Consider the following 22,162-nt stretch of genomic DNA (forward strand, 5'->3'; position numbering starts at 1 on the left):
CCACATAGTTAGTCCTCGTGGACATAAAGTTCACTATAACTGAAGTCAAGTTCTCCCAATATTTGTTCATTTGTTTGTTTATCCTCCTGGTGAGTTCTAACACTGCCCACACATATTTTATCCAGTTCATCTGATGTAGTCCTGATCATCAAACACAAACGTCAATAATTCCATCCTAATGATGAGAACAATTCTAAAAGATATAAACGAAACTTAATAGATTTGAGGCAACCAATCAGTTATACACAGTGTAAGAGTTAAGTAAAGTTACTGGTGTATCAAAGAAATGGCAATCCAAGGTAGGCTACTCCCAAAATAAGTGTCAGGGGTCAAATATTTTTTGTCTTCGATTTTGATGAAATTCAGTATAGACATGTATTCTTGGGTGCTGATCGCAAATCTGAACGAATTTTCCGGATCCGAGGCCCAGAAAATGAGAAATTCGAATTTTTGGGGGGACCCCCTAAATTTCCAAAAGGCCTTGGACCCCAGAGTTTTCGAGATATTCAAAATCTGATTGCAGATTTGGAATCAGCACCCCTGAGAATATAAAGGACTAAAATTTCAAGCAAATCGAAGAGATTCGGTTTTTTGGCCAAAAATGGCAAAAATCTAAGGCAGGAGTTTTTTTTCGGCGAAAAATTTTTTTTCTCTGATTCCTTCTAAAATTGGTAGGAATATGTATTCTGAGGTGTAGATTCCGGATCCGCAATCAGATTTTGAATCGGAATTCATCTTCATGGGCAAATAAGGGTTTTAATGTCCAAAATATGCACCCCAAAAATGGGGTACAAAGTCAAAATTTTTTTTTGGCCCAATTTTGATGAAACTTAGTGCAGACATGTTTTTTGGGGTGCTCATTACAAATATGAGGTTAGATTTTGGATCCGAGGCAACTAAAATGAGATATTCAGGATTTCGTGTATTGACCTCCTCAATTTCGTCACAAATTTTGATGATTCGCCCGCGAAATTCGGTCCAAAAAAGATTTTTATTCAATTATGTCAAATATTCAATTAATTTTTAAGGTAGAAATTGATGCTCTTTCTAAAAACCCTGAATTATAATTCCTGCTACACAATTACAGGCTGCTTCAAATAACCACATTGACAAATCTTATGAAATGCAGTAAACAGTGTTTACAGATAAACTGCTTTCTCATAATTGTTTTGGAAACTTATAAGAAATTCTACTCACACACTCACTAGCCCTTGTCTAGCAGTAATGGTAGTCCACCGAGTTCCACAAATCCACATACAGAGTTCCACACCTCCTGGAGTCCACCACAGCCTGTTTTTTATGAGTATCAATCCACTTTAGTCCGGTTAGTTGACTAAATAGTCCAGTTAGTTCACAAATAGTCTGGTAAGTTCACGTATAGTCCAGTTAGTTCACTAATAGTCCGGTTAGTTGACTAGTAGTCCAGTTAGTTGACTAGTAGTCCGGAAGAAGTTGACTGAAGAAGTAAAACTGTGATGAATTTCAGTTGAAGTCCACATCCAGTATTCGTGATGAAGTTTACACACGACAGCCCGACAGGAAAACCTGAAATATAAAATTGAAATCACATTAACAGGAAGACTGACTGAGAGGTTGGGGGAGGATGGGGTGATGAGGTTGTGGGAGGATGGGGTGAGAGGTTGAGGGAGGATTGGGTGAGAGGTTGAGGGAGGATGGGGTGAGAGGTTGAGGGAGGATGGGGTGAGAGGTTGAGGGAGGATGGGGTGAGAGGTTGAGGGAGGATGGGGTGAGAGGTTGCGGGAGGATGGGGTGATGAGGTTGAGGGTGGATGGGTGAAAAGGGAAGCAAAACAGTACAATTACTCTGACAAAGTAAAGGCTTAAGCAAAAGTTTTCAGCAGTTTTCAGTACGACACTGGATTAACAGATTCTCGTTTTACACAAGAGCCCAGCCTGTGGCAGTGGGAGAAAGCTGGTGTAACTAACTGGTCGAGTCAGCTGGCCTTAATCTGCTGAACAAGATGTGGTGCCGGAGGAAGTTGAAGGTGAAACTATCGCCTGCACCATGTGCAATGCAAGCGGCTAGGGTAGTGCGGCCCGTGTAGGCTAGAAAGTGGTTTTTGACACCGAGTGAGGTCCCTGTTAGTCTAGTACCTAGCTGTCGTTCCCTTAACAACCCGGAACTCGTAGTAACAACGACTGACTGATTCAGACTAAATTTGAGTAGGTCCCGGCCTCACTAGTAACTGACTGTCGAAGTGTCTGCGAAGTCACTGGGTCTGGAGTGAGTGAGGTCACCCTAAAGTGTGTGTACCTGAGGACATGAAAATGAAACATCATGAATGAATTCTTATCTTTTTTACCAATATCAAAATTCGCACATTTAGAATCATCGCGGCTTTAAAGTCTTTATCAATTGAAGGAATAGTTCACTGTAAATAAAGAATTAGCGATTGAATTGAGCCCGCTCCACAGTAAAATAGCGCGATCAATTCAATCTCGACCGTCTAGTGCTGCCGCTATATATAACGATAGCGTGGAAAATGTGAACTAACATAATACTCGCTTGCCAGAGTCTTCGAACGGCAGGAGTGGACGAACTAATTACCGATTTGCGGGCCGGATTCCGAGGAAAATTCTCAAACTCTGAAAACTGCTCTGAAACGTTCGAACCAAACAATTTTTCTATAAAAGAATGAGCTTTAAAAGAGTTAATTTGAATCAGGGTATTTATAGTATGGTCTGGGAGAGAGCGATAGGTGTTTGTATGTTCCCTGTTTATTTGCGCGCAAATAGACTTTATCGAAGAAAAAATATGGACATTTTGTCAATTCTGATGATAAATTATCATTAAAAAATGAAAATGAATAATTTATTCAGTATACAAATACTATATTAATTGATAAGTAAGTGAATTTTAGCTAAAAAGAATTAAATATGTTACCTAAAAAATAAGGAAATATCATACAAAATTCAGAACGTATTCATAGTATCATATTTAATCAGAATTAGACGACACACTGGTCCGTATTGTACGTAATAAGGACATTTAAATTCCGGCGGTAAATATGCGCTATTTTAGTTCGCAGAAATTCCGCTATCGTTATTCATAGGGGCAGCACTGTACGGTAAATATTTTACTCAGCCTCGCGATCTTACTGTGGCATGCGAGCAATACAGATATTTTTCTTAGCCGAATTTCGTTGATTATCTAATACGATTCCATTGTATATGAATAATTCTACTATCGTTTAAGGTTTTTCGAAGGGGATCATCTTTTTAAAACGAATTTTAAACCATTTTTGATAGAACTCTTTTGTCTGCGGAATGTATTAGCATCCGGTAAAGCGGTAGGCTCACATGCCAAAGGAAGAACTTCAAGCAAATTAAATTCTATTCTCTAAAATAGTGCATTCAACTACCACTAACACTGTAACCAGAAATAATGCTCGGAAACTATTAAAGAATAATGCTTAAGAGTAAATTTGAAGTCAAGTTATCCCAATATTTGTTCGTTTGTTTGTTTATCCTCCCGGTGAGTTCTAACACTGCCCACACATATTTATCCAGTTCATCTGATCCTGATCATCAAACTCAAAATAATTCCATCCTAATGATGACAAACATCCTAAAAGATATAAAAGAAACTTAATAGATTTGATGCCACCAATCAGTTATACACAGTGTAAGAGTTAAGTAAAGTTACTGGTGTATCAGAGAAATGGCAATCTAAGGTAGGCTACTCCCAAAATGAGTGTCAGGGGTCAAATATTTTTTGTCTCCGATTTTGATGAAATTCCGTTCAGACATGTATTAAGGGGTGCTGATCGCAAATCTGAACGAATTTTCCGGATCCGAGGCCCAGAAAATGAGAAATTCGAATTTTTGGGGGGACCCCTAAATTTTCAAAAGGCCTTGGACCCCAGAGTTATCGAGATATTCAAAATCTGATTGCAGATTTGGAATCCGCATCCCTAAAAATATAAAGGACTAAAATATCAAGCAAATCGAAGAGATTCGATTTTTTGGCCAAAAATGGCAAAAATCTAAGGTGTAAGTCCAGGAGTTTTTTTTCAGCGAAAAACTTTTTTTCTCCGATTCCTTCAAAATTTTGTAGGAATATGTATTCTGAGGTGTAGATTACGGATCCGCAATCAGATTTTGAATCGGAATTCATCTTCATGAGCAAATAAGGGTTTGAATGCCCAAAATATGCACCCCAAAAATGGGGTACAAAGTCAAAATTTTTTTTTTGGCCCAATTTTAATGAAATTTAGTGCAGACATGTTTTTTGGGGTGCTGATTACAAATATGAGGTTAGATTTTGGATCCGAGGTTCCTAAAATGAGATATTCAGGATTTCGTGTTTTGACCCCCTTAATTTCGTCACAACTTTTGATGAAATTCGCGAAATTCGGTCCTAAAACGATTTTTATTCAATTATGTCAAATATCCAATTAATTTTTAAGGTAGAAATTGATGCTCTATCTAAAAACCCTGAATTATAATTCCTGCAACACAATTACAGGCTGCTTCAAATAACCCCATTGCTATTCTTATGAAATGCAGTAAACAGTGTTTACAGATAAACTGCTTTCTCATAATTGTTTTGGAAACTTATAAGAAATTCTACTCACACACTCACTAGCCCTTGTCTAGCAGTAATGGTAGTCCACCGAGTTCCACAAAAACCTCCTGGAGTCCACCATTGACTGTTTTTTATGAGTATCAATCCACTTATAGTCCGGTTAGTTGACTAAATAGTCCAGTTAGTTCACATATAGTCTGGTAAGTTCACGTATAGTCCAGTTAGTTCACTAATAGTCCGGTTAGTTGACTAGTAGTCCAGTTAGTTGACTAGTAGTCCGGAAGAAGTTGACTGACCACGTCCAGTATTCATGATGAAGTTTACACACGACAGCCCGACAGGAAAACCTGAAATAAAATTGAAATCACATTAACAGGGAGACTGACTGAGAGGTTGGGAGAGGATGGGGTGAGAGGTTTGGGGAGGAGGGGGTGATGAGGTTGGGGGAGGATGGGGTGATGAGGTTGGGGAGGATGGGGTGAGAGGTTGGGGAGGATGGGGTGAGAGGTGGGGGGAGGTTGGGGTGAGGTTGAGGGAGAATGGGGTGAGAGGTTGAGGGAGGATGGGGTGATGACGATGGGGGAGGATGGGGTGAGAGGTTGGGGGAGGATGATGTGAGAGGTTGGGGAGGATGGGATGAGAGGTGGGGGCAGGATGGGATGAGGTTGGGGGAGGAGGGGGTGATGAGGTTGGGGGAGGATGGGGTGAGAGGTTGGGGGAGGATGGGGTGAGAGGTTGGGGAGGATGGGGTGAGAGGTGGGGGGAGGTTGGGGTGAGGTTGAGGGAGAATGGGGTGAGAGGTTGAGGGAGGATGGGGTGATGACGATGGGGGAGGATGGGGTGAGAGGTTGGGGAGGATGGGATGAGAGGTGGGGGCAGGATGGGATGAGGTTGGGGGAGGAGGGGGTGATGAGGTTGGAGACAATGGGGTGATGAGGTTGGGGGAGGACGGGGTGAGAGGTTGGGGAGGATGATGTGAGAGGTTGGGGGAGGATGGGATGAGAGGTTGGGGGAGGTTGGGGTGATGAGGTTGGGGGAGGATGGGATGAGAGGTGGGGGGAGGATGGGGTGATGAGGTTGAGGGAGGATGGGTGAAAAGGGAGGCAAAACAGTACAATTACTCTGACAAAGTAAAGGCTGAGGCAAAAGTTTTCAGCAGTTTTCAGTCACACTGGATTAACAGATTCTCGTTTTACACAAGAGCCCAGCCTGTGGCAGTGGGAGAAAGCCGTTGTAACTAACTGGTCGAGTCAGCTGGTCTCAACCAACAAGATTTGTGAAACTATCACCTGCACCATGTGCAATGCAAGCGGCCTGGGTAGTGCGGCCCGTGTAGGCTAGAAAGTGGTTATTGACACCGAGTGAGGTCCCTGTTAGCCTAGCACCTAGCCGTCGTTCCCCGAACAACCCGGAACAGGTAGTGTAACAAAGACTGGCAGATTCAAAATAAATTTAGTAGGTCCCTCACCAGTGACAGTGTCGTGACGACGTGTCTATCTTGCGCCGAAGTCAACTGGAGACTGGAGTGAGGTCCCCCTGTGCGTCCCTGTGTGAGGATATGAAATATCATGAATTCTTGTCTTTTTACCCAATATCAAAATTCGTACATCTAAAATCATCGTGGCTTTAACGTCTTTATCAATTGAGTTCGAACTGTAAATAAAGATTTAGCGATTGAATTGAGCCCGCTCCACAGTAAAAATTGCGCGATCAACACAATCTCGACCGTCTAGTGCTGCCGCTACGTAAAAGGATAGCGTGGAAAACGTGAACTAACATAATACTCGCTTGCCAGAGCCTTCGAACGGCAGTAGTGGACGAACTAATTACCGATTTGCGGGCCGGATTCCGAGGAAAATTCTCAAATTCTGGAAACTGTTCTGAAACGTTTGAACCAAACAATTTTTCTATAAAAGAATGAGCCTTAAAAGAGTAAACTTGAATCGGAATATTTCTAGTATGGTCGGTGAGAGAGCGACAGGTGTTTGTATGTTCCCTGATTATTTGCGCGCAATTAGAATATATTGAAGAGAAAATATGTACATTTTGTCAATTCAGATGATAAATCATCATTCCAAAATGCAAATAAATAATCAATTCTGCATATAAATACTATATTGATTGATAAGTAAGTGAATTTAAGCTAAAAAGAAATATAAGAAATATGTTACCTAAAAATTAAGGCAATATCATACAAAATTCATAAAGTATTCATAGTATCATATTTAATCAGAATTAGACGACACACTGGTCCGTATTGTACGTAATAAGTAAATTAAAATTCCGGTGGTAAATATGCGCCACTATTTTAGTTCACAGAAATTCCGCTTTTGTAATTTCTAGGGGCAGCACTGTACGGAAAATATCTGACTCAGCCTCGCAATCTTACTGTGGCATGCGAGTAATAAAGATATTTTTTTTAGCCGAATTTCATTCAATGTTTAATACGATTCCATTGTATATGGATATTTCTACTCTCATTTAGGGTTTTTTGAAGGGGATCATCTTTTTAAAACGAACTTCAAACCATTTTTGATAGAACTCTTTTGTCAGCGGAATGTATTAGCATCCGGTAAAGCGATAGGCTCACATGCCAAAGGAAGAATTTCAAGCAAATTAAATTTTATTCTCTAAAATAGTGCATTCAACAACCACTAAGACTGTAACCAGGAAAAAATGCTCTGAAACTATTAAAGAAACAATCTTCTATGAAAGAATTAGGCTTAAGAGTACATTTGAATCGGGGTATTTCTAGTATAGTCGGGGAGAGAGCGACAGGCGTTTTGACCCCAGTATCCAAGGTACTATAAAAGTCTTTTTTAGACGATCACGATTCTAAACCTGATCCAAAAACCGGTCATCAAGTGAGCACAGGCATTTATTGCTAACTATTTCATACATCTAACTATTTTTTCTAATCGTACGGAACCAACTGATCAGTATTTGCGTGTGTTGTGTTTGGTGTCATCGAGATGAACATTGAGTCTGTCGTCGGGTGGACCGAGGCCGAATGTATTGAACAGGGCCGCGTAGAAAGCGATTGATGCCGGGATACTGTTCGTTTCGTCGGCTGGAAAATAACGAAGCTGACTCCCGTGATTTCTTACCGGCAAGTGCGGCGGTTAAATGGCACGAGCAAAGATAACTTCATCAAAAATACTCGGCTTGTTCACAATGCCGCTTCAAATTATGCCTTGAATGAGCCGAAACCTGCCGAACTGAGTGAGTCTGAGGAGATGAAAGAACTCTTTAACACAACGAACGGCAAAAAACCTCAGAGATTCTTTCTATTGTCCGCTAACCACGTCAGATAAGAAACGATCTAGCCCTGGCAAGCGAGGAAAAGGTCCCGTTTTGCTATGGCAAACGAGACAAAATTTTACACACATGTTAAATATATACGGATACAGAAAAAGAACGAAAATGAATACCAACTTACCACTCAGTTTGATGACACGAATCCCTAGAATGTTCTATTTGGTGACGCTTAGACCTCAGGGCCGTAGGAGGAGCGGGGGAGTTTAGTCCTATCTTATTCCCATACGGAAAATCCCACATGTATTCATCTTGGTCAGTCAATATTATCCTGAATCTCTGCTAATTCAAACTGCACCACACGGTCCACACACGGTAGATATTCTCCCAAATCCCTTCGTGTCGTAAGGCAGTATATATAAGTTTAAGTTACCGTAAGAGGAGCGGGGAGTTTAGTGTATAGAATGTATATAGGTTAATCGCGTCTGTCCCGGTCACGGTTCCATTGAGTCGTACGAGGCGGAATATGAAACTTCAATCTCCAAACGAATAGGCATGTTAATAAACATAAAATTAATGTTGAATCATAATTTCATTGAAGTATTCACCATGTTAAGACAATTCCTTGATAGCTTTCATCTAGCAGATTTCCACCAGCACCACAGTGGTCAAGATGGCGAAAAGGGAATAAAATCTGGGCTATCCCGGGTTCGAATCCAATCTAGAACTCATGCCGATTCAGGGCCGGATATCCGATGTTCGAAGACCCTAATCACTCCGCTTATGTTTAACTGTAACAGCTATCTTTTGTCCAAAATGGAAAACAAAAATCCAAAACCAAATCTAAGATTTATAATATACTGTTTTTTATTTAGTATCAAAATTTAGTATCAAAAGATTTTTGGTCGATTTTCTTCAGTTGTCAACCGTAAAATATGCGTCTTTTTTAACACTTGTTTACTTTAAAAATAGATGCTCACAATATTCGTCATCAAATGCGTACATTGTAAAAACCTTATCATCATCATCGCGATAATGATGCCAGATGAAACAAATCCGACATCATAAACAATACAAAGAATTAAATTCTGCTTTTAACTTACCCCATCTTTTTTCTTGAGACCCAACATTAAATTGCAGATATCAATTTATAGCAGCCCGGAGCCTGCCTCCCTCGGCCTCGGTCATGCAGCCCCTCAGACACTCAATACATTGCCGATTTCCTTCTTCAAATTTTTGATCGTCAAGACTTCTCTCAAATAATTAGTTTGTAATCAAATAGACATCGTTAAAGATCAACTCGATGTTGGTTGAAATATTTTTTGTAACACTATTCATCAAGTCAGATATCACACTACTCGACTAAGCAAATCTTTAGTTCAGAGGAAATTCCAAAAGATGACAATCTGTGAATCTATGGGCGCTGTCTGGATAAACAGGGGTGCCCTAGGTCCAAACTCGTTTTACTGCTGCTGAGTTGTCCTAGGTTCGAAACCGGTTTACTGCTGGAGGGAGGTCCTAGTTTTCCATAAAACAAACGATGAAATCTTATTTGTCCAGATGAATCTTTTATTCAATTCCGATAACCACAATTGATTTCCTAATTTGCATAATTGATACATATATTAAAAATGTCAAGATTACATCAGACTTGTTATTTAGATAATACAGACCTATCTATAGATTATACATAAACATATCTTAGATTACAGACTTAATAACTACATTACATAGACTTGATTTGTAGATTACTAAGACATCTTAGATTACAGACTTAATAACTATAGATTAAATTACATAGACTTGATATGTAGATTACTTAGACATCTTAGATTACATAGACTTGATATCTATAGATTAAATTACATAGACTTGATATGTAGATTAGATAGACATCTGTTATATTACATAGAATTTATATGTAGATTACATGTATTTGATTTGCAGACAATAACCAGTAGGTCTAACGCGCTGACAGGACGTCTCACCATGCTATCAGGTTCGAATCCTGAAATTCAGTGGCTCACACAGGACCCGGGCTTGAATCGAGAGTTAAGCCGGGTGTAGGTCGCAGTGAGTAACAAGCCGTCGCAAGACCGACCTATAGTGAGTTAACTCCTATTCAAACAGGGGCACGAATTTCAAACCCGAATTGTAGAACTGGTCCTGAATCGAGTGGCAAACGCGACTATGCTTACTAAGGCAATCTAACGGATCCACCACGTGGCTCTAGTAAAGTAGGATTTAAGAATCTGTTTAAAAAGCCTAAAAGCGATTTAAAGTTTATGTATCACTAAAACTCATCACATATTTTAACCGTCCAGAAACGCGCCGAGAATCACTCCAACAATTATTAACAAATTCATCCTGTAGATGACAGCACTGTTACAATAGTTGAAATCGTCGCAGCAAAAAACATAGAAATTGTCTTCATTTTGTGTTACAGCGCCACTTTGCACCAATTTACAATTCTCATCAGTTTTAAGCATACAGCCTCGAATGAAATAACTAGCTGATTTTTCTTTATCGGCTATCTTCTAAAAATAAGAAGACATACATTCAATTGATGGCGCTGAGACTAGGAGCTACACACGTGATCTCCTAAAGTCTACACTTTATTGATAAATCGCTAAAAAAAAGTCTTCCTTACCTCATTTGAATCAGAGAAAAGAAAGAGACTCAATTCTAAATTAATTTCAACAATATGTTTCCATGCCTACCATTTGAAATCATGTTCAAATCATCTTAATTCATGGTTCGTTGGCATGAGAATGCAGGAAAAACAATGTTAGATTTTGAGAAATGGCTGTTCTTTTCTCATTTCAACATGAGAAATGAAGACTTTTTGACAATCCTTCAATACTAGTGTAAGTCAATGGATATAGAAACAATGGTACATATTTAAGGGGTTGTGTTAAAAAGTATCACTGCTTAGAAATTAATCCCATTTCACGAGGATTGGTGCGGGTGAGTTTCTATTTAAAAACGTTGGTTACACTTTGGAAAGATAATATACTGTCTGTCACACCTGCTCTCCGTGCGACGTTTTGGTCCGTAATTTCGTTAATAGTGAGTTTATCTGTACATATTATGCATCAATTTGTCCGGTAAGGAATTTGCATTCAGATATAAATCATGAATTGGCATAAATTTGTTTGCGTTTTCATCTATCGGCGATCGTTTACCTAGCATACGCTCGCGTAATGCTGAAAACAACTTTTGCGGCCCGTAACGTGGCGCCACCTACTGTATTTTGTTAAGCTAATGAATAGGTGATGACGTATCTTCGACTCCCGTAGCGCAGTGCATTACGAAGTTTTGAATAGACAAAACACTTACCACACAGGTATGACCAATGGGACATGCGGTGCCTTTTACGTTTGTCTTGTAGGACTCGAGCTTGGCGTTAACTAATTTCTCACCAGTCGAGGTACCTTCATATATAGTTTTTTTACACTCGTTCATCGACGAAGAGTCTTCGATTACAGAAATTCCAACTGACAACAAAAAGTAGACGAATTTACTTTATCGATGTAGAAAGTTTTAATCTAAATTTCTATATCCTAAACTCACCCTTTTTGGCGAAGGCATTCAGCGGACCGAATCCGGATGAAGAGCCATGATCGTACCAGCAGGATGCGCATGTCAGATTTGAAAGAGCTGTTCCTGAAAAGAAAAAATTAAATCAGCGTCTCTAACACTGAATTGTGTATATATAATTTTCTTACCAGCTGCGCTACGAGGACGTGGACAAACCGTGCGCGAGTCCACCCCCGGTCGACTAGGAAAAAGAAAGGGCGAAAAGAAAATAACCGACCAACTGGATATTGCTGGCTGGAAACCGCTCGTGAAAATGCTTTCCGCAGCGGTTTCAAGCTATGCCACCGAAAAAAAAACACTCGCGAAAACGGTCAAACTGCGGTAGCGGTTTCCAGCTACCGGCAACAATTTCCAGTTATTGCATGCAATAGTCCACTAGAAACCGACAAACGCGTGCCGTTAAGCCGGGCGTACGTACACAACCACCAGCGATGATCGCCTCGCAAAGACCCACCGACCTCGAAGGGACGTGGACAGTACTAATCATACACATATGCCCTCAAAGATAGAACCGAATGCGCTCGACCAAAACGCCGTCAAACTCAACATAACGATGTCGGCAGAGGGTATGAAAAAGCTACGAAAGAATATACGGATATACGTTTGCGATCAGCCGAAACACCAAATCTTACCAAAACCTCTAGCATTGAACCCACTCGCAACGGACTCAGGGCGAACAAAAATAGAATTGGGGCCGGCGCAGGAAAACCCTGTTAATGCTTATGCGCAGTAAAACGCTGTAAGCTAACCATTGCTATCGTGTGGCCTCTCATTATAACCTGGTTAAGCCAAACCACGGATACGCCACTAACCAATGTTTTCCTGCGCCCGCCCGTTTGACCAAAACGTTTAGTTGGGGAACATGAGCGTATCTCATCGCCCGATAGCGGCAAATTTATAAACCGCTCGTGTGGCCACTGACGGCGACGACGATTTCGTCGGCCGACTCGATCGCCCGGCGAAAAGCCCGTATCAAACATGTTTGATACTTTCGCTCGATTATTTACGCCGTCGGATCGGCCGCAAAATTCACTCGTCTGCCAGCACTCGGTGAATTCCGCCGAGCGATCCATTTATATCAACCAATAGGATGCATTGTTGATATCATGCGACTTGTTAACCCTCTCGCACTAAGTGGCGGTCGCTGACTTCGGTTCGCCAAATTTCGGTTTGATCGCTACGTGTGCTTCTCGTATCGGGCGTTAAATTCGTCGGCGAAATCGCTGGCGAATTTAATCGGCGCGCGATCGGGCGAAAAAATACCCTCGTGTGTCCTTTAGACCAGGGCCTCTCAGTTAGGTCTCAGGCATACTTAACAACGACGATACCCAGAACGGCAGGCTACAAATAACTTCGAAACTTGCCTTAAACTATACACAGGCCTATGTTAAAACAGGTCGATAGCGACATGGAACACGGGAAGGAGATCCACCCTCCTTACCGTAGTCATTTAAACAAACAGAAAAAACATCTGATATATATTATGATTTTTAGTCGATATATCAACGTAAGTTCGAACCACGATTTAAAATCTTTTCCGTAAATCTTTACTTTTCACACCAGTAAACATCTAATCGACAGTCCCCCCCCCCGCCAGTTTTCAACAATCATTTACTGAGTAATTACCTTGAGCCAACAACAGAATCTGTAAAACTGCCGCCACAAACATAATCTGTAACTGATCCATCCTGTTATCTTCAGTAGAGTCGTTTAGTATCAACTGTATAACTGCTGTCGTCTGTCTCCAGTAGAACTGCTGTCGTCTGTCTCCAGTAGAACTGCTGTCGTCCGTTCACACAGGGTTTGTGTCCCAGTCTTCCTAGTTTGTGCTGTTTTGTGGTCCTCGTCTCACCCCGGAAACTGCACAAGCTTCCAAAACAATTTATGATATAGAAATCTATTGATATATTTTCGCAATGATTCATCAGTCCAATCAATGTATGCTTATCTATGATTAAAAATTCCTGAATCTGGACTCCCAAACATTTCATAATTGTAAAATAGAAATGCCCCCAACAATGACACTCATCGACTAGCTAGGAAATATTTAAATGACAAGTGTTAAATGCATCAAGGGACGTAGATCGCGGGCCCAGGAAGAAGAATCTTAATTGAATTTATGAAATAGATATTTGTGTCCCCTCTTCCCGGTGTGTGCTGTTTTGTGGCCCTCGTCTCACCCCGGAAACTGCGCAGGCTTCACAAAGAATTCTAAATCTATAGAAATCGAGAATTGATTAGTTCAATCAATGAATTTATATCTGAAATGAAACATTTCATTATTGTAAAATTCTTCCGACAAAATAGAAATAACCCCTATCAACTTCACTTTAGGACTAAGGAAATCATCTTAACTTCAATATCTTAACGAATACATTTCAAATATATGAAGTTGATATATCAGATATTCTACCATCATTAAAATGAATCTTAAACCTATTTGCAATAGACTTTCAACTAATTCAATGTGTACGGTTTGCGGACTTAGCTAAGTCGAGAGTCAAATCACTGGTGCAAATTAATAGGAATTGGGAGCATTTTTACTTTATGTAGAATAAAAATATTTCAAACTGAATTTTTTTAAACAAATCTTTTTTGCAACCAAGTATGTGAAGTGTATATAGCAGCAGCAGCAGCAGCAGCAGCAGCAGCAGCAGCAGCAGCAGCAGCAGCAGCAGCAGCAGCAGCAGCAGCAGCAGCAGCAGCAGCAGCAGCAGCAGCAGCAGCAGCAGCAGCAGCAGCAGCAGCAGCAGCAGCAGCAGCAGCAGCAGCAGCAGCAGCAGCAGCAGCAGCAGCAGCAGCAGCAGCAGCAGCAGCAGCAGCAGCAGCAGCAGCAGCAGCAGCAGCACCAGCAGCAGCAGCAGCACCAGCAGCAGCAGCAGCACCAGCAGCAGCAGCACCAGCAGCAGCAGCAGCACCAGCAGCAGCAGCAGCACCAGCAGCAGCAGCAGCACCAGCAGCAGCAGCAGCACCAGCAGCAGCAGCAGCAGCAGCAGCAGCAGCACCAGCACCAGCAGCACCAGCAGCAGCAGCACCAGCAGCAGCAGCACCAGCAGCAGCAGCAGCACCAGCAGCACCAGCAGCAGCAGCAGCAGCAGCAGCAGCACCAGCAGCAGCAGCAGCAGCAGCAGCACCTGCAGCAGCAGCACCTGCAGCAGCACCAGCAGCAGCAGCAGCAGCAGCACCTGCAGCAGCAGCAGCAGCACCTGCAGCAGCAGCAGCACCTGCAGCAGCAGCAGCAGCAGCACCTGCAGCAGCACCAGCAGCCAGCAGCAGCAGCAGCACCACCAGCAGACCCAGTATCATCAGCACCACCAGCACCAGCACCAGAACCAGCACTAGCATTTCCAGCGAGGCAAACTGTTTTTCTTACTTAAATTTAATTTCTAGTCATCAGGAATGATAAATAGAGGCTGCTTTAAACCACTGCTCGAGCGGATAAGATAATACTTCGAAAAGTTGCATGATTCATGACACTGTCATATGTTTGAGCTGCTCGTTTTATCACCGGGATTCGCGAACACGCGACCCCGATATTGAAAACCATCAGAAAATGCAAATATTTGACAAACAAGCGAGAATTTACCGACGAGTTCTTATATTCCCCCGGAGAATGGATAAGATACGGTATCGGTAATATACGACAAGACATCGCTTTTTACGTCCTTATGAATATAATCGGATTATAGCTAGCGGATATATTATAGCTCTCTGAACCGTGGAACCGAGCGGACCGCTGGAGTTCGTAATCATAATTTCTATCTACGTGTACTTTTAATAGGCTTTATCGGGATATCTGCGATACGGGATATCGACAAATTCAAGTTCTTAAATTACTCGTTTGATGGCGCTAGTCAGAACCGTGGTTAGAGCGAAATAAATAAAACTAAACCTAAAATTTGGACCTAAATCCGCCATGTTCTAGTTCATTTGCAATGAAAATCTCTCGCTTCAAGTTTTCAATGAGCGATATTTTACTTACTATATATCGTCACGCATAATCCTTTAAATATGATATCCTACCGCTACGTTGGATATGATAAAACCTCACTGCAAAGGCTAGAAATCACTATAAATGTCCTAAAATTATCAAAAAAACATTTTGCAACTGCTGACGATGCAAAGACTGGTTGCCAGGTATCACATGGTGGCAGCACTTGACGGCCCAATTTGAATTGTTGGTTCGAGTCCTGGTAATTTTCATATTTTTATTATGAATCTACGAGTTTAGTTCTTCTAAAATCAATTTTATTTCATAATATTATTTTATATTTATCATTGTAGCCTGCAATAAATTAACCTTAAGAGTCTTGAACTCAACAACAAAGTGATGACACCCGGCACCAGTCATTACTTCCGTTAGCTGCTTCGAGCGTCATCGCTAAATTTGTTATTTTTGGTAGTTTTTTTTTGCATTTCTAGTAATCTTGAGCGTTCGAAGCGGGGTTTTATCGAATTCAACACATTGTCAGGATATCATACTCAAAGGATTATACGTGCCATTGTATAGTAAGGAAAATATCGCTAACTAAAAACTTGAAGCGAGAGATTTTTATTGCAAATGAACTAGAACATGGCGAATTTAGGTTCCAATTTCCGGTTCTGACTAGCGCCATCAAACGAGGATTTCAAGAACTTGAATTTGTCGATATCCCGTATTGCGCTGAGTTGTTTTTGATGTTCGGTCATGAAATGATTGGATGCAATTTAGTGACGTTTACTCGTCGGAAATCCTCGAGTTCAGTAGTGAATGATGTTTTGACGCGAGAGGCTTCCCGTCTCTCGCGTGTAACGATCAAATGATTACTGTGGGTTATGAGACAGATCAATGCTCACAGTATGAAGCAAAACGATTCTTGATTTATCCTTTATTTTCATAACGTGCGACATACAAAAATACACACGATTCAAGCCATGACCCACATTAAACTGTTTTTACATTCAATTCTGACCACTGGCAGTCGAGCAACCGCTAGAGGCGCTAGTAGTAAAATATAAAGTTACTTTCTCCACGAGTACCATACGACATCTACAATCGCATACATAATGACGTCACAAAGAGAATTTATGATTACAACCATATTCTATCCAGTTAATATGATGATGTGAAAAATGACGTCATAGGGAGATTTATGGGTGCAGCCATCTTGTTCTCATTGGCTTCGCGCGGAGGTCACTGAGTTTACGTGCGACAATGCGAAACCTCTATTCGTCACTCCGTTCTCCGACCCGAGCGTGCCACCGATGCACCCTCTATCGGGTATTAATTCAAACATGGCCGACCGGAACTTGGTGCCGCTGATGACGTACAACAGGAAGTTGACGGCGTTGTTAAAGTAGGACAACAAATACAAACTGTCGTAAATCATGTTTTGCGTGTCGTCGTTCAGATGATTGACATCGCAAAGAACGTAGATCGCGAAAGGGATCGTAGTGATCAAAAACGACGTATTCACCACCAGCAACATAACCGTCATACTAGTCAACCTCGAGCGCCGACTAGCGGCTGATGCCGACACTCGGTGGCTGTTGTACTCGACACGCCGGTTAATCCGGCGCACGCGCAGTATGATCGACACGTTACAGAAACTGATAATCAACCACGTGACCGAATAGACGGAGAAATCGATGTAAACCCAGATATTTTCGACGAAGTTGACGTAATGCGGCGTCGCGTAGCACCACGGCTTCGGTTCGTCCTCCATGTCAACAATAGTGATCGTTACGAACGCGTGGCTGTTTAGGGCGAATAACGCCAACGCCAAACAGCCGACCATAATCCCGGCGTGTTTTAGCGAGAACCATCGTTTCGCTTTAGACGGCTGATAAACGGAAACGAAACGCTCGATGGCGATCAGCGCTAGGATGCTGGACGAAAATTGCAACGTGAAATACATGAATACGGTTCTCAGTTTACAGATGACAGCACTCTCTTCGTAGAGACTGAATCCGCTGATCGCTTTAATCCAAACGGGAAACAATCCGATCAACAAAGCTCCGTTATCGGAAAACGCGAGCACGATCAGTAGCATGCCCGTTGTGGACCTTCTCAACGCTTTAATCGCTAACAGGATCAGCGTGCTGGCGCTGTTTCCAAATACTCCGAGAATCACGACGAAAATGGCCGCGTAACAGTTTAGAAACGATATATACGCCTCGACCGACGGTTCGCGAGTCGGTCCGGGTTTAAGTAGCGTGTTATTCGTGTAATTAGCTGCCATGGTGGCCATCTTTAAAAATACAAAATCCGTTGAGCCGAAAATTGACAATATCTATTCTTCAGTACGAATAGCTGCCATAGCGGCGATCTTTAAATCCGTATTATTTGTGCACCGTTGAATATCTCATTTGTAAACGCGAATAGCTGCCATAGCGGCGATCTTTAAATCCATTTCATTTGTGCACCGATGAATATTTCATCTGTTAACATGAATAACTACCATAGCGGCGATCTTTGAATCCGCATTATTGGCCCATCACTGGATATATCTATTTTTAAGACGGATGACTGCCATAGCGGCGATCTTCAAATCCATATTATTTCTCCATCGATGAATATCTCATTTGTCAACATGAATAACTGCCATAGCGGCGATCTTTAAATCCGATTTTGTGCATCGCGGGAATATTTCTCAGCGCGTTTAACTGCCATAGCGGCCGTGTTTAATATCCTCCCGTAGATTTATGCGCCAATAGAGGATATTATTCGATATGTTTTCCGGTGACTGGCGCGAAAACTGTCGCTGACCGTCTAGCGATTAACTACCGTAGTTGTTATACGCAATCCGGGAGAGGTTGTGACGATGTGCGCTGGATAATCGAGACGCCAGTTACCGCAAAACGAGCGGAGGAAATTGCGTCGTAAATATGTAATTACGACTCGTCGGAATTAATAGCGCTTCGGTCGACGCGTTACGAATACCGCAAAATCAAAGCATAATGATAATTCATCTGCGCGATCGAAATGTGCTTTTTTCCTGTAAAGTGGTTTTAGCCATTTAGTCGTCAATCGTCTCCTATCTTGTAGCTATCGTCTGTTCTGAAGCCCTAAATGTAATCAGTACCACAATGGATCGTGTAGATATACATATAACATCATTAGTTCCGTGTTGTTTTAATGCGTTGATTTAAAATGATTAAATTGTTTTGTCGCTATTGCTGTATATCTATGACTGCAGTGTTCAAATATGCAAGATACGAACTGTTAGAGTCTATATCTATGACTGCAGTGTTCAAATATGCAAGATACGAACTGTTAAGAGTCTATATCTATGACTGCAGAGTTCCAATATGCAAGTTACGGACTGATTGAGTCTATATCTATGACTGCAGAGTTCCAATATGCAAGTTACGGACTGATTGAGTCTATATCTATGACTGCAGAGTTCCAATATGCAAGTTACGGACTGATTGAGTCTATATCTATGACTGCAGAGTTCCAATATGCAAGATACGGACTGATTGAGTCTATATCTATGACTGCAGAGTTCCAATATGCAAATTACGAACTTATTGAGTCTATATCTATGACTGCAGAGTTCCAATATGCAAGTTACGGACTGATTGAGTCTATATCTATGACTGCAGAGTTCCAATATGCAAGTTACGGACTGATTGAGTCTATATCTATGACTGCAGAGTTCCAATATGCAAGTTACGGACTGATTGAGTCTATATCTATGACTGCAGAGTTCCAATATGCAAATTACGGACTGATTGAGTCTATATCTATGACTGCAGTGTTCCAATATGCAAGTTACGGACTGATTGAGTCTATATCTATGACTGCAGAGTTCCAATATGCAAGTTACGAACTGATTGAGTCTATATCTATGACTGCAGAGTTCCCATATGCAAGTTACGAACTGATAGAGTCTGTTCGTCGTGTCGAAGTCGATTTTTATATGGTAATAGATCACGGAACGGCAGACGATAACAGTTCGACTGCTGGACGATACCGGTGACTATTTTCCTAGTTTGATACTCTCGTGCTCAAAATCGATATTACTGTCTCGATTTTCCCGAATGAAGCCAATCATTTACCGCATATAGATTTGATATCTTTATACTCGTTTTCCTTTTCTGTATTCAAATGGAAATATAGAAATCGGTTTCAAACACACGCAGATTCAGATACGGATATAGGACACGTGACAGATGGACGTGAACGGCAGACGATAAAAGTTCGACTGCTGGACGACACCGCGGGCGACTGACTCGTAAAATATTCATGGACCGTTCCTCCGATCAGAATGTACATCTTGATGAAACGCCAGTCGTGATATAATAGCAATTCATGCCGAGTAAACAATCTAACGATTTTTTTTTGTACCGGAACTCCCGCGGTGAAGGTCGCGTGGACGTGACTTCGAATGAAAGTCCGCGCCCGCTTTCTCGCTCGAGTAACGTTATGTTTTGATTGAAATTGACAGGAAAGAAATTGCTATTTGGATCAATGGTTATTACGTTCTCTGAACTCCGGAGATGCAGTTATCTTCAAAAGGCGGATATTGCGCGTATAAAACCCTCGCGGGTATTGAAACGCTATCAGCCGGATTTCTGTGGTAACCGCCACTCTGTCATACACTACTGACTAGTGTGTACTCAATAAACAGATTTTTTCTCCAGAAAACGGTACAGAAATTGTCGCGTTTATCCGTGGAATATTCTATAGTAGTTATCTAGAATTCTACGATACATTCATCACCGATATCACACGCCGCAACAAGCTGGCGTTCTGTGCTTCTTTATCGAAATCCGATACCGCGATTTTATCGTGACCAAAAACCGCGTAAACGTAACATTATCCTATCAAAACCATCAGTAACAATGTTTATTCATGAAAGCTTTCGCCGACATGACGAAAGACGTTGAAATTTTAGAATTCTTTTGAGTCTTTTCTTTCGCGCTACGTAATCTTAGTTGCCATAGCGGCGCTCTTGATTATTAATCACCGAGCGATAACCGGAGATTCCTTTTTATCAACAACGGTCTCGACGAGGTTTACAGAGGCCGATTGCGTAACAGAACTACGAATCATTAAACAAAAGTAGAAACTCTTTTTTTTACGCAAACGAACCGGCGAATTATGTTTCTATATATTGTAAGGTCCCGCCTGGATGTTCGGTACCGCGAAACGTAAATGTTTAGACAGCACTTTCAACGGGAAATCGTCAGTTTATTCTTAACGTATAATGTATCTTATACTGGTATTCAGTGTACGTGCAACTCAACGTCGTCTGCGTCGATACGGGGGTAAATATTTGCCGACAATCTCAATAGTGTCGAGATTGATTAAGAGATTCCGGTTCCACCGAATCGGTGCCCGTTCCACGAACAACTTCGCGACTTCTCAAAGATTAGGTCGCGTATTTTCCACCCTATCTAAACGGCAATGCGTACTTTCGCGATCTGTGAACGCTTCACAGCCTTATCAAAGATTAGTTGTTCTACGCGCGTGGTATGTAGGTCACGTATTCGTCGCCCTATTCTACGTAAGGCAATGCGAATGATTGGTGAGCTGTAAAAACTGGACTCGCTCACGATAACGAGATGGTAGCGTAGAGATAATTCAATGACGGTGGCTATCTGAAACTAATCCGTACTGAAGATCTAAGATATAGCCTGCACACACGCGCTCAGCCGGCTATTAACTCCAATCACGGATGTTATTAAGTAGAGATCCACGCTCTCTTCTGATGTCGTGATATAGTGATATATCGGATATCAAAAGTCCAATAACATTTGTTTTTTTCGTTGCTGAGTAAGGTTTTATGAACATCGACAATAGCGATGATGCGACCTTGACCTTGATGAACCGAGTCAACTGCGAACCGAGGATTTTTTAGTGCTCCAACAGATGGCGCTCATCGAAGCAGATCGTGTTTTGAATATTCAAATATAGATCCGGGTTCGTGAACTCTGCGGTGGGCCCGTTCCGGTTAGAACCTCCAGAGAGTCGACTAGCGGTGTCAGTCGCACGCCATATATGAATACAACCCTCTTGTGGCTGACTGCTATCTGTATTTATTAGTCCCGGCGGAGTGATTCCTGCGACTCCTCGAAGTTGGCGATAAAAATCCGGTGTATCGTCACTCCAGTCACGTGTACAGTATCTACGCCGGAAGTGTGACGTCACTCGGGCGATGGCGCGTAATTCTGAAAAAAATGAGAATCGATTCAATCGATTTTATTTTCAATTTATTTTCACGTTCAATTCAGATTGATCAATATTCTCCCCGACCTATCAGTTACAGGATAATTTTCAATTTATATTAATTCCCTCCCGATCTGTATCAGATAATTTACGCGCACAAGCTCCAGCAGATTACAGGGTTCCAGTGAACACAGACACAGGCGTTGATGCGACACTGTGTTGCTTGTTACGTATTGCAGGTGAAATCCTGCGAATAAGCCACCAATCTCCAGGCACGTGTTCGATCAATAAAATCTCCTAACCAAATTTCTGTTTTCTGTCTCATACACGAAACGTCAACTAATCGCACAGTTCGTCTGATATTTTTAAATTTCCAGTCTAGCGTTTTCCGCAGACGATGAAGAAGACTACGCGTGCATGAGATAGAACCATCTTACCTGATTAGTGTCAGCGTTCACAGAACAAGCCTCAGATCTTGTATATTTGCTTGTTTGCCGGCGTAAAAAATAAACTCTGTCTCGTCTCTAAATCGACATCTAGTGTCGCCTGCCTTGAGATCGACGAGATCTAACTAAATGAATGCCTGGCAGTGAACTATTGAAG

At 41.7% G+C, this 22,162-nt stretch overlaps 1 protein-coding gene across 1 annotated transcript; it reads right to left on the reverse strand.

Moving 5' to 3' along the window:
- Nucleotides 1-9,739: 9,739 nt before the first annotated feature.
- Nucleotides 9,740-13,090, reverse strand: LOC141911107 (uncharacterized). The gene is made up of 4 exons (XM_074802065.1): nt 13,030-13,090; nt 11,377-11,469; nt 11,143-11,300; nt 9,740-10,340 (listed from the first exon to the last, which is right to left on the reverse strand). Exons 1-4 carry the CDS (start codon nt 13,088-13,090, stop codon nt 10,116-10,118), a joined length of 537 nt encoding a protein of 178 aa, XP_074658166.1. The 3' UTR covers nt 9,740-10,115.
- Between the last annotated feature and the right edge of the window lie 9,072 nt (nt 13,091-22,162).

Source organism: Tubulanus polymorphus, chromosome 9 (assembly GCF_964204645.1).
Source record: "Tubulanus polymorphus chromosome 9, tnTubPoly1.2, whole genome shotgun sequence".
Taxonomy (NCBI): domain Eukaryota; kingdom Metazoa; phylum Nemertea; class Palaeonemertea; order Tubulaniformes; family Tubulanidae; genus Tubulanus; species Tubulanus polymorphus.